Source organism: Cydia pomonella, chromosome 17, assembly GCF_033807575.1.
Source record: "Cydia pomonella isolate Wapato2018A chromosome 17, ilCydPomo1, whole genome shotgun sequence".
Taxonomy (NCBI): domain Eukaryota; kingdom Metazoa; phylum Arthropoda; class Insecta; order Lepidoptera; family Tortricidae; genus Cydia; species Cydia pomonella.
Window position 1 is genome coordinate 10,839,492 of NC_084719.1, and position 17,336 is coordinate 10,856,827.

Sequence of the window (17,336 nt, forward strand, 5' to 3'; positions counted from 1 at the left end):
TAATGGGATAATGACAAGAGTTAACGAGTATTGGCTACAGTTCACATCAAGTAAAATTTACTGCAAAACATAAATTAATACATAATATCAAGCAATGGGGTGTATTGACAGGACTATTGATTCATTGGACTGTTGACTTTGTGCAAAGGTGTAGGTAAAGGAGCATTCCACAGGCTGTCCCGTACGACATTTTATTTCCTGTGTTGCGACTTTTTTCGGCGTTTAAAACAGGCGATTATTTTCCTGTGCATATTTTTGACCTCAGAAAAGGAAACTCTTGTACCTGCAAACCTTCAGAAAATTCGCGTCTGTAGTACAATATACTTTGAAGTTTTCCATAAAATTGTCTACCGTTGTCCCGTACAGAGTGACTCTGCACTCAATCGATTAACTTTGATGTTAATTGTATGACTAGTAATATCAAAACAAAAGTTTTAGCAAGACATTAGTTGCTAGAAACTGTACAACCTTCTAACTTACTTATTGGGTAAACCATGGTCAATCTACTTTTGATTTACTAAATATAAAATCCCTACAGTAAAATTTTTCTGAGCAATTACCACAGTTTATTTGCTTTTCTGTTTTTTTAATAGTATTTTAACAAATTGTTTTATAGTACCTATTGTGAAACTAACCAATATAATTAGTATTGATATTAGCGAAGATGTTGTCGTCACTCACCAAAGTTATAGGAGCGTCGGCTGAGCAGGGTTGGTATTTCAACAGCCTGCTGAATCTTAACGTTCGTTGGGCCATCGTGAGCGGCCCTACTGGACGTGACACGTGTATCAGAGGTGAGGGAGCTGGGCGAGCTAGGGTAGATGAAGGCAGAGCAACACTTCTCCTGACAGTCTCAAGTGGTACAGTCCGAGCCACCAAAGTATCACTGCCCACCGAGTTAGCACTCCCACTGAACATGTTCATCAGATCCCCGATGGAACCACCGCCACTAGACCCGCCACTTCGTAGCTTATCTAAGTCAGTCAAACTGGAGCCTCTGCGAACTCGCAACCGAGACCCGCTAGTGCTAGGCTGGTCACGACGCACGTCAGCCTCGCTAATTGCCTGCACTTTACGGCTACGCACCATTTTTACGACTTTATCAGACCAGTTTAAAGTACATTACAAGCCACGTCCGGGACGCCACTGAATGTTAACACTCACACCTGTGGCTGCACTTCATTTGCATACAAATAGCTGCGTACGAGCCGTATCAGTAAGGCCACGGCCCGCAGGATGCCGCTATCGTGAAATTACGGGTTCGTTTCCGCCATCATGTATAGTTCGAAACTCTTCAAGATATAAATATCGTACCGTTTCAAGAGTGCGTACGGGACGAAGTCTACTAACGGACTGAGTGGATTGCTTACTTGCCTATGTACGTAAGAGTAACTCAGCTGAACTAATGAGGTGATCGGGTTCAAAGAGAGGCGATAGCTCCGCGGGCGGCTACCTCCTCGGGCACTAGACTGCGGGATGCCAAAAGTACGGATATAGGATTATATTAGAATAATAACGAAACTTTTTGCCCCTGTCAAATTGAAAGTATTTACAAACCTTAATTAAATCCAAAATTAATTAACATTCAGTATTACTTTATAAAATTTGTTACATCAAACACATAGCCCGCAAGCGTTTCTCGCTAGAAAGCTTACTAAAGGTCGTGTTTCGAAGCAAAATGTAATATTAGACAGTTTAATTATGTTTCTATTGTTTTCGTGTAATTACTCTGACATAAGCGTAAATATATATATTTTATATAATGGTTTATATACCAAAAAGGAAATATGACATCCAAAAGGAACTATTGGGAATACGAATATTTTTATAGGCACGTTTTTATTACCGTCAATATTTGCTCATGTGATAACTTTCAAGAAAAAAGAAAACCCTTTTATCGGTAAGGGATCCCTTTGATTATTATAAAACACAGACAATTGTAATCTCTATACCTCTATATAGATAATACAATATTTTTATGACCTACGCGACTGCGAAGACATTGTCTCAATTAACTTTAATAACCAATCAGACAGCCTTGTCGAATCGCTAACATAACAAGATGATAGAAACCTAGTCTACGGTTGTCGATAAACTTTCCACTTCAACAATTGACTAAGTTTCAATCAAATTAGTTCGTTCGGCGACACTTCCCTGCGACCCAAATAAATAAATAAACCCACTCATGTAAATGTGACACTAATCGTATTCCCTATTGGTATAATTTGGGGCCGGGAAGGAACCAGACTTTATATATAGGGTTGTTATAATCTCGTGGGGACGATGTCCACAGACGATAATTGCCGATGTGAGCAAAGCTTGGATACGGCAGTTGGCGTTAGATAAAGTAGGGCAATTGCAACTACAAACATTAACTTGATCATACAAGCTATTTGGAAACCAGAACAACTAGGTAGGACTTTAGTAGTTTTACTATGAAGCCTGGAATATCTTACAGCACCTAGCAGTTTGTAAGAACTTACTCGTAGGTGTCAACACGATGCTGAAAATGAAAGTTTAGTTAGTTTAAGAGTATTGTAACCCAATTAAAAAGTTAGTAAAGATATATCATATATTAACTGTATTACCTACTGATTGCTTTCTTCAAAGTAACATAGAAAAACACAGAATGAGACAAATACTTTTTCAGCCATTGCACAAACACGTCACAAATTTGTATTTCAAGAAAGAGAAATTTACAAGGATTTATTTTACCTACGCATTAATACCGGAATAATTATACGCAAAATCCACTTCGTCGTAATAAATCTGCATAAAACAACATCAAAAGAAAACTTTGTAATAATTCCCTGAATATTAATATCTTCATTCTAAGTATTTCGTTTAAGAGATCTTCCGTTTGAAATTAATGGGACAATTTAATTCAACATGTGACAACGCTTCTGATATAAGAAGCTTCATTCGTTTTCTTAGTAATTTTACATAAAGTTTTGGTGACTGACAGTTACTTAGATTGGAGTTCATTGTGTATATCCGGGACCATTATATGTTCCTAAACAAAACGGCATATAGGTACATTTTCGTTAAGAATGATAATTGGAAATTTAGAAGAAAGTATCTTATCTGTCAACATTTCATTATATAAGTCATTAAACCCTGATAATAAAAAACCAGAAGAACAAGGAGATATACGGAGGAATTCTTTTAAATAACTTGAGTGTGACTCGCTGATAAAAGCGGCCGTGTCTATAGAACTGCTGCGTATGAAACTGATGATTGATTGATGATTCTACTGATGATGATAATGATGTTTCTAGTGATGATAGCGAACGCTTTTCATCACTTTCTATGGAAATCACTTTATCTTTCAGAATAAGCTAAACCAACAAGGGAGAACGACGAATGTTACTTGATTAAGGTCTGATTTTTAAGCATCTGATAAAATTATCTGTTAGATAAAGATAACAGGCTCCCTTTTTTTCACAAGCAAGAAAAAAAACAGAGTGTTATCTTTATCTGACAGATAATTTTATCTGATGTTTGAAAATCAGGCCTAAATCAAGACCGACAGTATTTTGTTTAGAATTAAGTACTATTTACGTGATCATTCATCCATCTCAGTTAAACCTTACTTAATATGATAATACCAGCAATTGAATTCGTTCGTACCAATAAGTAGGTATTAAGAGCAACATTCTTAACTGACTATTTGAAGAACCTATATATTTGCAATACAGTTTACAAATTGCCATTTAACAGAGTGGACGACGTACGACGTACGAGCGAATTGCGTATATTTTCAAATTAATAATAAATCAATGTACATACTAAATTATATTTTAAAAATCCGAATGTCGCTCCTTTTTGCGACAAATCATTTCTCCCCATAAAGAGTTTTGTTTATGTAACCAACTATACATCTTCAAGGTTACATTAAGAGGTCAGCGTTCGTAAGGCTGTTATGTAGGTACAATATACACGTTCCCGAGAGCTTTTACGCAGCGGGGGACATAGTGCCACTATGTCACTATATGCGTTAATCTTGTTACTAACATTATTACAAGAATTAGATTTCAGTTGGATACAGTTTTAACTTTGTTTGGTACTTATGTGTTTCATCATAAGTAAAAATGTAAATTATAATAGCGAAAATATTATATTATTATTTTTAACTTCAGTGTTTTGCAGAAAATACTGTAAATAATTTTCTGCCCTCCTGCCGGAAACGGTCAACTTTCGGCCTGCCGCGCTAACCGAAGTTGCTGCTTTCCCGCTCCGTCGAACAGAAAAATAGCGTACAGACCTCGGCCAGTAAATAAAAAAGCATCAGAACACATCTTAATCGACCTCGGTTTCGCCTCCGCCGATAATTACATGTGTTCTGGGACATTTCTTACTTTATTGCCCTATGTAGGTTATTACTAGCTTTTTAGAACAAAAAGGTATCTAAGACGACGGAGATAAGAAACATTACCTGTATTGCAATTAACGAACAAGTTTGTATGTATAAGTACACGCATATATTAAGTATAACATTTAAATGATTATCTCGTCATTAAGTACTTACCTTATCGTAGCATCCGGTTTGATTACTTGTGGCACATTACTCGTTAAAATTTTAACAATTGATAATAATAATGGTTTCGGTCATTGGAACAGTGTAATATTGTCATCAGTATTGACTTATTTTTCAATCTATCAACATATTACAAAATTGTATATTGTTAATTACTTACCTCTTTCTCGATAGCTCAAATATGAATTCTCCAAGTTGACAAAACAATAAAAATATTTACAGTGCCAGCCAAAAATATATAACTTAATTCAAATAACTATCGTTTATGGTCGAATCATTTTTTAATCAGCAAGAAAGATACAAAGTAAAAAATAGTAAATATTAAAAAGTTCCTCATAAGTGCTTCAAAGTTATATATTAGTCGCCAGAACTATAAAAATAATAAAAATGAAAGCAGAACCTGTAACTGTTCAGAAAAACGATCTTTCAGATATAACAGGAAATCATCATACAACATAATTTATAAAGTATTCTGCTTTCATAAAAAAAGTAAAAACGACTCACATTTAGCTGCATCACGATCTTGTTGTACGCGCGGTGCCACCGTTGCTTAGGAGTCAGTTTCGGTTGCTCAGGCTGGAATTCCAACTGCTCCTCTTCATGAGTGTCTTGTTCATCTTGAAACACCTCATCTTCATTATAATGTTCGTCTCCTTCGTTAAACTGTTCCTGATCATCGAACTTTTCCTGTTCCTCACTAAAAGGTTCGTCCTCGTGGAACGATTCCCTGTCTTCTTCTTCGCGGTTAGCGTAAGACTCTCGTCTTTCAAATTGCTCTGGTTCTTCTGGCACTTCGTGAAAAGTCGGGCGCTCTTCTTGAAATTTGACTTTTGCTTTGTCAGCAATTATTTCTGAAAAATATTTGATTGTTAATAAAACGAAGTTTTTGAACATAATTGTGGACCTAATTATTTGGGTAAGACTAATAAAATTATTATAATTTCTAGTTTTTATTTTACGGCAACCTTGACAAAATACTGACTACAATTATAAAACATACCTCAATCATAAAAATAAATATTACTTTTTATTTAAGAAAATATACTTAAGTGTATATATCAGTATGCTTACCTTCTTTTGTGGTAGGGACAGTTAGTTTTTCTTCAAGATGAAAAGAGCTTTGGGAAGTTCTCCGATCAACTATCGACGGGGCTTGGCTATGGTAGCTGTCCAAAGAAGGTTTCCTTATTACAGAGCCGGATCTAGTCGGCGATGCAGTTTTCTGAATAGAGGGGCTTAGCTGAGCACTCTCTTCTGGCAAATGGCTTTCTTCCAGGATCTCTTCAGGGATTGTATCATGCACATATTCATCATCATGATACCTATCCAAAGATCCTGTTCTATCACGTTCAACAGGTTGATCGTATTCAGTCTTATGGTACTCATCTTCGTAGGCACTTTCGTCATAACTCGAAGGGGGTAATTCTTCTGGTGCATCGGGCAACGTCCGTGTCCTTTGCACAGAAGGTCTTTGTATAGACTCTTGTCTTCTAAGCGACGGTGTTCGAGGTAATGTGATAGATGCTGAGGTGGTTGCGGTGGGCACTGGCGGCGATACGTCGGGGACGGATGCGGGTAGAGTTGTTGTACTCGTAAAAGGCGTCACTGGTGCTATAACTGATGATTGTATGTAATGGGTTGTAGTGGCAGGAACTGTAGCGGCTGCAGGCGGATGACTCACAGCAGGTGTTGCAATAGCCGCAGCGGCAGAGCCAAATAGACTCCCAAGTTTTTTAGCACCACCAGCCATAAAGTTTCCTAGCGTGGCGGCTCCAGTAAGAACGCTCGCTTGAAGTTGCTGAGTTGGTTGCTTTTGTTGTACTTGCTGTTGTTGTCGCTGCTGCTGCATTTGTTGTTGTTGCTGCTGCTGTTGTTGAAGCCTTAATTGTTGTTCTTGTTGTTGCTTTTGCTGCTGCAACGCAAACTGTTCTTGATATTGTTGTTCCTGCTGCAAATGCTGCTGCTGTTTAAGTGAATCCTGATATTGTTCTTGTTCATATTGCTGCTGATATTGATAGTCTTGTGTTTGATCCATGTACTGATTATGTGGTTCCTGATCGTATGTCTGATATTGTGTTTGAGTGTCGTATTGTAAATCGTATTGTTGATAGCTTTGGTCTTGATAAACATCGTGTTGGGTAGTTACTGGGGGTTGCGGTAAATATGCTGATATAGTTGATGGCACTGATAAGGGAACTAAAGAGTCTTCTTCACTAGTAACTGGATATGTGAATTGCGTCGTTATTTCCGTTTCACTCCAAGGAGTTTTTTGCGCTGAAATTTTAAAGAAAATTGTGAATATGTTAAAGGTTAATTCTTCACAGAGCCAATTGACGAGTCGGAACGTCATTTGTCGGCTGTACTAGGTCACTAACTGGGTTGATTAATCTTTTATTGCGGAAACTGTTATCAAGAGTCCATTTATAAATCGTTATTCAATGACGATAGTAAAACTGTTTACATTACTACTATAAATTATGTATTACATAATTTTATTTCATTTACCACACTTTTATATTATTACGGATTTCTTATGTAAATACGAATGTCACCTGCGGCAGGAGGTGTAGCATGTGGGGTTTCATCAAAGAAAGGCTGCATTCCATCTTCATCGTAACTGTAATAAATAATCATGTTGTATTATCAGAAGTATACTTAACTCATATTTTGTAATCTTTAGCTCTGATATTTTAACAAGTTATATTAAATGCAGATTTTTACTATAACTATACTTACTTCGTGTTATAATTATGATCCTGATACTGTTCGGTTACGGCGTCTTGGTATTCCGGCTGGTACCCATGGCTGTCATAACCATAGCTTACATCTGGTATCGTTTTGACAGGTTCTGTGGAAAAAACAATGTATATCAACTTATTTAGGGATATGTTGCTCGTTTGTATGACGGTATTTCAAAAGTCGATGATTCATGTGCAAGTCGCAAAAAGATAAAGAATAAGGATTTTTTTTTAAATCGCCGTTGTAATTCGGAGTTTTTTCATAGATGGGAAGAGTTTTGCATGTTTTAAACCTGCATATAAGTATTAATAGAGTGATAAATCAATATAGATACCGGTAATATGGTCAGTCAAAAAAAGATTATTTATGATAATTAATTACTCTCGGGCAGAGTGATGTATGCTCACTTTTTAACTGACGTGCAAAATGCCTCCTCGAGTGCGGTGTATGGGCCCATGATACATACGAGTGTTTAAACTACCTTTATCGAAATGAAGAAAAGAAAATATTGGCGCGACAATGGTAGAGATATTTCAAGCTTGTCGGTCAACGTTATTTATTAACAGTTACAAACTGGCTTTTGACCGTACACACACTTACCAGAGACCTAACACAATATTAGAACAAACAATTTCTAATAAACTGCTCCAAATTTTAGCAAGATTCCGACTCCGCTCGACTCTTTCTCGGAGATAAACGCGGTACATGTTAATGTGAATACGAAAACTCAAGCACATTTTCAATAGCGCGTATGTTTCTACTGACAAATGGTTTTCCAGACTATTTATAAATGCGATAGTGCAGGGATTCCAACATTGTGCGTTGCGAATCCTTTTTACAAGAGGGTTGCAAAAAAACGGGAACTCCAACGATAGCGAATATAATGATAGTTTAGATATAAAGACAGTATTCAGATGACAACTGCGTTGCCGCAGGTGATTTTGTTGTTATTTTTTTTATTTAATAAGATACATTATAATTCTAAATATAATCATTGCCCCACAAAACACGACAATGAGTTCGGCTGTAGGATCATCAGTCTTTAGTCATCCGCATTACTGCAACTGCCACTACTATCCGCATTACTATCAAAGAAATCGATAGTGAAGTGTTTCGGGTCCAATGCTGCATCAGTAAAGTTGCAATAGTAATGCAGCTGCAGACCAGTGGTCATCGGGAACCTTCAGAAAGATAGTTACCGGGTAGGTAAGGCACGTGTTGCGCCGGCGCTCGGGGCGCGCGCGGCAGCCGGCGACCGCCGCGGGAGCGCACGGAGCCCGACTCGCTGCCCGGCGGCACCGGCAGCGCGCGCCCGCGCTTCGGCGTCGACGAGGGGGTTGCTGGTGACGATGTATAATATTGCAACTATAAGTATGCATTAAAAGTGCGGCGTCAAAGCAGACTTCAAAGGAAGCGGCAGCACGTTCTTGACGTGTTCCGATAATACTGATGTAATATTGGTCTTATATTGCCATAGACGAGATACGCGGCAGAAAGTAAATATAACTATTTATATCCTGCATGTCTTTATTGAAATAAAGTAGGTACATTTCCAGTATAAGCAACAACGGTAGAATGCAATCAAAAAAACTGAAATTACAGAATGTGTCCTTTGTGGTTCAGGTACCTAAAAATCCAAAGGTAATTTTCAGAATGTCTATACTTTCTGAAATAAACTAACCAGGAAGACTCGCGGCGGTCCGCCGCTGCCGCGGTCTGTATGGCGCCATACCGTTGAAATCCGAAAACCGAGAGGACGCCGGTAACTGAAACAATGAAACAGATTAAAAGTAACTCTTTACATAAGTAAGTAACAGACACTTCATAACACGAAGCAGAAAGATGCTTTAAACCAATATAAAAGTATTCTTTTGAAGAATATATTAAATTTATCCTTGTTTCAAGAAATGTTAACCGGAAGGCAATTAGATACGATTGAAAAGTAACTCTCGAAAAGATAGGCAAGTTTAAAACGTCTTCAGGCGGACCAATTGGACAACAATTGGTTGCTAAAAGCAGTTATGCATAGGTTGAACAATTTCGGCAATAGATAACTTGCACATTGAATGGTCTGCCATATGTGCGTGGATATGTTTCCTATAGATCGACCTACTGACATTTCTACGAGAACACGCACTTAGATCTTTTCTCGCCGCCGTCACCTTATGCAAAAGCTAGTGGCGCCAAAGCCTTCCTTGTATGTTTTCATTTATTGCAAACGGTAGGTCTTATCATAGCGAATTTCCGGTATAAAATGACCAATCGACTTGATTGCAGCTGTCACCTGTTTATGCGGCACTTGTGGCAGCTGAACGACAGAAGACCGCCTCTTATTAACTATGTTCTCGTATTCCGTCGGCGTGAGCCCGTAGCACTCGTCGTAGAAGTAGCGCCCGCCGCTATCCCACTGCCGCGAGTCCTCCGCCGCGAACGACATCTGGTACGGGTAGCTAGAAGAGTCGTAGTACTCTTCGTAGCTGGGTTGCTGCGATAAATGAGAATGGTCCCTGGAAAACATATTTTTTATTAAGTCATGTGATACAATTTATTTGGATTATAAGTATTTTTGGATGAAGCAAATTATGTGGGTTTAATAGCATTTCGATGAGCTACCATAAAATCGATATCTAAGGTAATTTGTTGTCACTCGTGACTGTAGTGGGTCATTATAAGCAATCTAAACCACTTACATTCTAATGGTTTTGTTCTAAATATAGTATTATGCGGAATTGATGCCTCTTGTATTGTCCTTCATTACTTTAGTTTTGAAAGGTTGCGTACGTTTGTAATTTACTATGCTGTAAGAAAGCGTCATAAAACCAAATAAGAATCGCAAATTGTTACTTACTTAAATATAAGGAGTGGTTCACTAAAAAAAGTAGAAGTAATCTGGGTTTTTTTTCCTAAGTACGATGTTGTTTATTTATTTTTTTAATTGAAGAGATGAAAATAAAAATAAAATAATATTGAGAAATATGACATTGTTTGAGTTTTTCATTTTTATTGTAATATACTTGAAATCTTTTTTGAACAACACAGTTCGACAAATTTCACTTGCCGTTTTTCACAATGCCACAATTGAATTTCCTTTTTCAGAACTTGTTCTATGCTTTTAAGAATATCATAAATAAGTTAATACCAATTAACTGGATTGAATCTTGGGTAGTCAGGAACTCTCTCCAATCTAACCTTGGCTATCGGAGACAAATTTCTGTAAAAATGGAAAATACACAAAAGTGGAAATTCCATGTAACTACCTCAAAGTGGAGTCAAATCAAAAGAGTTAAATATTGAATAAAATACAATTTAATAAGGTATTAAAAAGTTCATCAAACTTAAACAAAAAACTATATTTATGAGAAACACCCCAGAAAGTCTCTCAGAAGACGCTGTTCAAAAAGTGTTAGGAGAGATGTAACAAAAAAGGCGAAAAATTCAATTCTTCTTCAATATTATTATAAAAATTGCACTGGTTATAAATTATCACGAAATAAAATGAAAAATCCATATAATGCGCTGCTACTTTTTTTCCGAACCACTGCTTATTTTAAAAGTATTTAGTTTTTATGTCCTTGTAGATCCTTGTCCTTGTAGCAAATGTGCCGATAGCATTTACGCACATATCGTATCAATATATAATCCACCTTTGGGTCAGTTTAAAATATATCTGTTTTTACTGACTGTAAAATGCACGAGAGCAGAGCAAGCAAGCAGTTCGCCATCAAGCGCTAGCTTCCAGATCTAGAAGCCAATTAAAATGACAATTATTGATAGAAAACGCCAATTGAAACTTGAATCTTGTACGAAAATAGTAACTGACTTTTTGTAGCATCTGTCAACCTGATACGTTTTTTTCTTTCGTTTATCATTGGTCAATGTATGATTTTTATCTTATCTTGGCCCCCAGATCTGGACGTAGGTACACTAGGTATAGTAGGTATCTTTACATCCTTTAGCAAAGAAAGATCATACCTAATGTGCGTGCTATTGGTATATGGGTCATAACCGTAGCCCATACTCTCGTCGTAAAGCGTATTCTGCCTCTCGAGGCTTGGCCGCCTTTGGTCTTCTGCAATAGATAAAAAAAACACTCAAGTTTATAACTAAAATAATGACTATGTAAACTTTCGTTTGTATGTATCACGTTCATACTTGGAGTTGATTAGCATATAAGTTATATTTTTATGGTCAAGGAATTTGATTTCTATGCCACTTCGTACTTTTCGTATTTTCGTTTGAGTTTCACTGTGACAAGAATCATACCTACCTACAGAAATAAAATTCCTTAGGTGTGCAGCGTGCTCCATTCATATATCGAATTTTGTATCGATACACACGCGATACACAAGCTATGTTCCTAAATAATAATAATGTATAATGTATCATTCAAACACAATATATCATTGTTTATGGATAAATGAAATGAAAACGCGCGTCGACGACGGTGCGTTAAAAAACGTATGGTGAAACAGCCCTTGACGCAAGTCTATTACAGTGATCAATCACACTATGAGCATAATTTGTGTACAATACGTACGTCTTTAGTCTGCCCTGGGTGCATAACCTACATCATTTACCCTCCGTAGCAAACGAAACGCAAATGTCACAGTCGCACTGTGATAGTATAGTATACAGAGCGTTAAAGATTGGCATGTAGGCAAAGCACTTTGGTCAGTTTAATATATAAAAAAATCATCCAATCTAGAATTATCATACCAGCAGATTGCCAATCGGCAGCCGTTCGCCAAGATATCGCAGACTCAACGCTTGTTTGAGCATGAAGTTGTGACCACGTTTCTAACCTAAAACAAACAAATCACAGTAAATATAACAAATTCTAACTACTAACTAGTTAGATACTAGTAACAACATACTTTTTGATCTTTGACAAATGTGTGCCACTAAATGTAAAACCTATACCTAAAATTATAAGCTTTACAAATAAGTAGTTAAGGTCGCTCTAATAAATACTCAACGTGATTTCCCGAACGGATGATTTTATCCTTATATTTCCGATAAAACGATGGGTAAACGGTACGGTGTTTTTTTTTTAAATACTACTTCGGTGGCAAGCAAGGATACGGCCCGCCTAATGGTAGACGGTTACCGTAGTCATAATCATCATAATAATCATTCTTTATTGCAACCATGGTACAGTACAGATGTTATACAATATGATATACAATGTCTCACATGGACCCTGCAAGGGCACAGCATATAATATCTTATTATTCATAACTCATAACATATTATCAAAATTATCTACTTATTTAAGAAAGTTATGAAGCAATTCTTATATTACACATGAGATCACTAATAAATATCAAACAAATAAATTAATTAATGTACAATATTCATAATACAGATTTAGTTTTTGGTTATAAATGTAGGTAAGTTTGTAAATAAATTGTTTTCATGAAGTATAGTTAATTATAATTGCTTAGAAGGTGTCTGTAACATCATCATCAAAAAAGTCCTGTAAGTTGTAGTAACATTTATTTATCAGAAAGTCTTTCAACATTTTATTAAATTGTTTGTAATTTTTTTGAGCCTTGATATCATTTTTAAGGTGGTTATATATTTTAACTGCCATGACGTTTGGACTTGTACTATGGAGTTTGAGTTTAGAGGTTGAAGGCAAAGCTAGATTATGTTTAAACCTTGTTTCGAAGCGTCGGGGCTGGTCTACTAATTTTGTAAATAGGTCCGAATGTTTTCTTACGAACTTACAAATTTCGAAAATATACATAGAGGTTAGGGTTAGAATTTCGTACTTAATGAAATGTGGTCTACAGCTTTCTGGACTCCATATATTTGCGAGGATGCGTATGCATTTCTTCTGAAGCAAAAATAAATCGTTTACGTCTGTGCTATTTCCCCAAAGGATGATACCGTACTTGAGCCAAGAATAGGCATATGCATAATAGGCTATTTTTGCCGAGTGTAGACTAGTCGATTTTTTTAATTCTCGCAGGGCATAGATGAATTTGAGCATTTTATTCTTGATTTTCTGAACATGTGCTTTCCAGTTTATGCCTGTGTCAATATCAAAGCCTAGTAGGGTGAAGGTATCTACACAGTCCAGTTTATAACCGTTAAACGAATAATCAATTTCTAAAGCGCGCTTTTGTGCTGGTTTAAATTGCATGATTTTTGTTTTGTTCAGATTTAATTCCAGATTGTGGTCATTGAGCCAACTTACTACTTTATTCATTGTGTCATTAAGGTCAGTGTCCAGACTGTCGTTATTTGAACATGATGTCAGGATTGAAACGTCATCCGCAAACAACACGCATGATTTGTCTATGACTTTAGGGAGTTCGTTTATGTAAATTATAAATAACAAACAGCTAATTACACTTCCCTGTGGTATAGAGTGGTTGATGGTTTGCTCGTCTGATTTAACATTTGTTATTAAGCCCGTGTTATGATCGTGGTATTGGACTTCAACGTATTGCTTACGATTTGTTAGGTAGGAAGCAAACCATTTATGTGTTATTCCTCTCACTCCTATGTCGTATAATTTATCTAATAGTAGGTTACATTGTACGCGGTCGTATGCTTTAGACATATCTAGAAGGATTCCAACTGCATATTTTTTGTTATTTAGGGTAGGGCAGTCTATGGACGCCTGCAACTCCAGAGGTGTCACATGCGCGTTGCCGACCTTAACACCCTCGTTGAGCTCTGGCAACCTTACTCACCGGTAGGAACACAACACTATGATTAGGGTCTAGTATTATTTGGCTGCGGTTTTCTGTAAGGTGGAGGTACTTCCCCAGTTGGTGTTAATGCATCGGTGTTAATTCAATGCATTTGTAGCGCTACGCTCGCTAATCACAGCATTTTCCCGCTTTGTAGAGGAAAGCGACTAAGAATAGAGAACCCGCCCACCGGGTTCCTGGCAGTCAACGTGTTAAGCAGGTGTTAAGTCTTTTGTTGTTGATATCCATAGGAATTTGTGTAGCTCTTATTTGGTATTTTAGCTTTTAATTATGTAAATTTCAACTAATAAGATAGGTATGCCTATAAAAAATATTGCTTTTGTCCTTATTTACGTTGCTATGACAGTAAAATTGCGTATTGCGGAAGCTAGTGGCTTGTAAACATAAGATACTCCAAAACATCCCCTTCTTAGCCAACATTCAAGGTAAATAGTTTGAACCAATCATGAGAGATGGCGCTAGTATCAAAGAATTGATTGTTGCCTGTAAACGCCATCTGTGTTTTATTGAGATAAGTACTAGCTGAATGGAATAGCGGGGTACTTTTACTTTTACTCGTAGTTGTATAGTTACAGACAACACTTTTATCGAGATACCATTTGGAATGGACCCAATGGCAAAGTTGGACATTCGAACGAGGAAATAAAACTGTATAAACGGATTATATATCTATACTGATTTTAAAACACACTCAAAGAATTAATTTCTGAATCATGTTGTACCTTGTCGTAGTAACAATCAATATGGAAGTCACTATAGGGACCTCGTACTATTGTTAATGTCACTATGTCAAGATATGAAATGGTACTGAATTTAAATTCCTTAACCATACATCCCGACGTTTCGAATGCCCTTTATGCCGAGGCCACACCAACGGGAAACGCCGTTAATTATCGCAATAATGGATGTTTTTTATACACCCACACTGGGATTATCACCATAATCAACGCAAACGACCGTTAATGTGGCCCAGGTATTACAGCGTCCGTGGCTCGGAGACCGAGGAAAAAATACTATGTACATAACTACCCACATACAAAAATAATATTAATGAACAAAAACTATAAATACTAAGGCTAGGTATGCGAAGTAGTACATGCAAAGTAGGACCATAATCTTCGGCATATATTTTAAATTCATTATATTAATCTGTTGACAAGTTTCAAAAAATCGCGCAGCTACCTCTTTTTTTAAGATTAGAAATTTTGGAACCTCAACCTCTTTTTTTCCTCCAATATTAAATCTGAGTAACTATAAGAATGCACTGAAGTACAGTGTCGCTTACATATGCAATGTTAGAAAATTCTAATCTTAAAAAAATTGAATAGGTATAGAAGATCTTCGTCATGTCAACTTTGGCCAGGCTTTCTCCGAGATCACAGGTGACATGTCGTCTTCGAAATGTTAAAAATTTTATTGTTCAAGACAATATACGTTTAAGAAAATCGTGAATCGTGATCCAACGATTGTACTCCTCAATGTTGGACAGATATATTACATAGGTAAGTACTAAGCCGTCCTAAGAAAACGAGACCGTGGAGCGAAGTTATAATTTATGAACTCATTGAATGGTAAGGTAGAAGTACTAGTGCTCGACGCTGCACTAGTACTCGACATGGGCACTTTATGTCAAAGTGACACGGATTAAGTTCGAATACAGAAAAATATTCGTTGTTCAAATTTAACCTATATTTCCATGAAATAAAGTGCCCATGTCGATGACTAGTGCAGCGTCGAGCACTAGTACTTCTACCTTACACTACTGAGATTCAATGAAGAATTAACGTAAATTTTGACAAAGGTGAATATAGTTTTCCTCAGTCACCCGCTGACCACAAACGCTGTAAAGGGCTCGAAACGTCAGGAGGTATTTTAAATTCATTATACGCGATATAAATGACATGTGATAAAAAGTAAAAAATATATATTACATAGGATAATCCGTCACAAATCGGCCAGTTCCACAGTAAGCTCCACAATTATGAGTACTAGACGATTTAGAGTTTTGGCTAAATACCGAAGTTTTAGAATCTTGATTAAACACTTATTAGTTTTGGACCCGGGTACGTCCTTAAAATACATCTAAAAGAGAGGTATGGGCATTGTAAATGTCATCTCGCTTTGTGTTGTATAGCACACCACAGAGGATGTTATTCCAGATCTAGAGCAAAGAACAATTGGGAAGTACCTCAGAAAACCGCAGCCAAATAACACTAGACCCTACTCATAGTGTTGTGTTCCTGCCGGTGAGTAGGTACGTTTGCCAGAACTCAACGATTGTGCGGGGTATTATGGTCGGCAACGTGCATGTAACACCTCTGAAGTTGCAGGCGTCCATATACTACAGTGACCGCTCACCATCAAGCAGGCCGTATGCATGTTTGCCACCGATGTAGTTGAAAAAAATTTTTGGCGTAAGTATTAACAGTAAGTACCTATTTGTTCTCGGCTGACTGTTGTAGTAAAGCGGGTCGGTGTCTCCGTGCATATGATACTCGTCTCTCTCGGATGAATTTTCTCTGGACACCTCCAATGATCTCTGAAATAACAAAGAAATAAGTTAATTTAATGATGAAGAGTTGGAGTTCCGGTGGAAACTGAAATCATATCTTGTCGATTAAACCGAAACCACGGAATCAATGGTGAATTACGGGATAGTTACTACTTATAAAGTTTATGTTGTGATAACATAATAAATGACATAATATACTACATCACCACACTACTGTGTTTGCGAAGAAGTCATTAAAAAAACTCAGACCCCTTTTCATCCCCTTTAAGGATGGATCAAAAATAGTTATTTGTTTTATAAGGGAGCAAAGTTGTTATTTAACCGTTCGTGCTAATATCGATACCCGAGTAAGCGAAAGATTCTAAACTTGAACCACGAGCGTAGCGAGTGGCTCAAGAAGTGGAATCTTGAGGGTTGCTAGGGGTTTCAAGGCACGAGGGTTAAACAAACTTTGCCTCCGAGTGAAACACAAAAATTTTCACCAACGCGAGGAAGATACTAACTATGAATCACCACAAAAAATCAAACTGAAACAAATCCAAATTAATGTAATATTGATTTATCTAATAAAAAAATTATCATTCAAAATCATCATTTGAAAGTCAATTCTACAAGGAAACAACTCAAAATCTGCATCTGATTACTTTACCCCACATGTCGACAAAATGCAACTTTCTCATTAGTTTTTGAACAATCAAGAGAGCCTTTACCAGTGTGGGTGTGGTGAAAAAATCTTTCTTGGTGGAGATCTACATTTGAAGAACGTGCGTACTTTGTTTGTCGCTAACTAATTACGAGTTTGTAAGATAATAAATATATAGAA

At 36.9% G+C, this 17,336-nt stretch overlaps 1 protein-coding gene across 2 annotated transcripts in view; it reads right to left on the reverse strand.

The window, feature by feature from the left end:
• LOC133526958 (protein unc-13 homolog B) overlaps positions 1-17,336 on the reverse strand; it is a 330,171-nt gene that overhangs the window by 219,224 nt on the left and 93,611 nt on the right. For both annotated transcript variants that reach the window (XM_061863822.1, XM_061863821.1), the window contains exons 8-17: positions 16,437-16,540; positions 11,993-12,078; positions 11,249-11,345; positions 9,561-9,783; positions 8,958-9,042; positions 8,476-8,616; positions 7,274-7,385; positions 7,090-7,154; positions 5,609-6,811; positions 5,042-5,388 (exon numbers count right to left, since the gene is read on the reverse strand). In XM_061863822.1, coding sequence (XP_061719806.1) covers positions 5,042-5,388; positions 5,609-6,811; positions 7,090-7,154; positions 7,274-7,385; positions 8,476-8,616; positions 8,958-9,042; positions 9,561-9,783; positions 11,249-11,345; positions 11,993-12,078; positions 16,437-16,540 — 2,463 coding nt within the window. The remainder of the gene's footprint in view (positions 1-5,041; positions 5,389-5,608; positions 6,812-7,089; positions 7,155-7,273; positions 7,386-8,475; positions 8,617-8,957; positions 9,043-9,560; positions 9,784-11,248; positions 11,346-11,992; positions 12,079-16,436; positions 16,541-17,336) is intronic.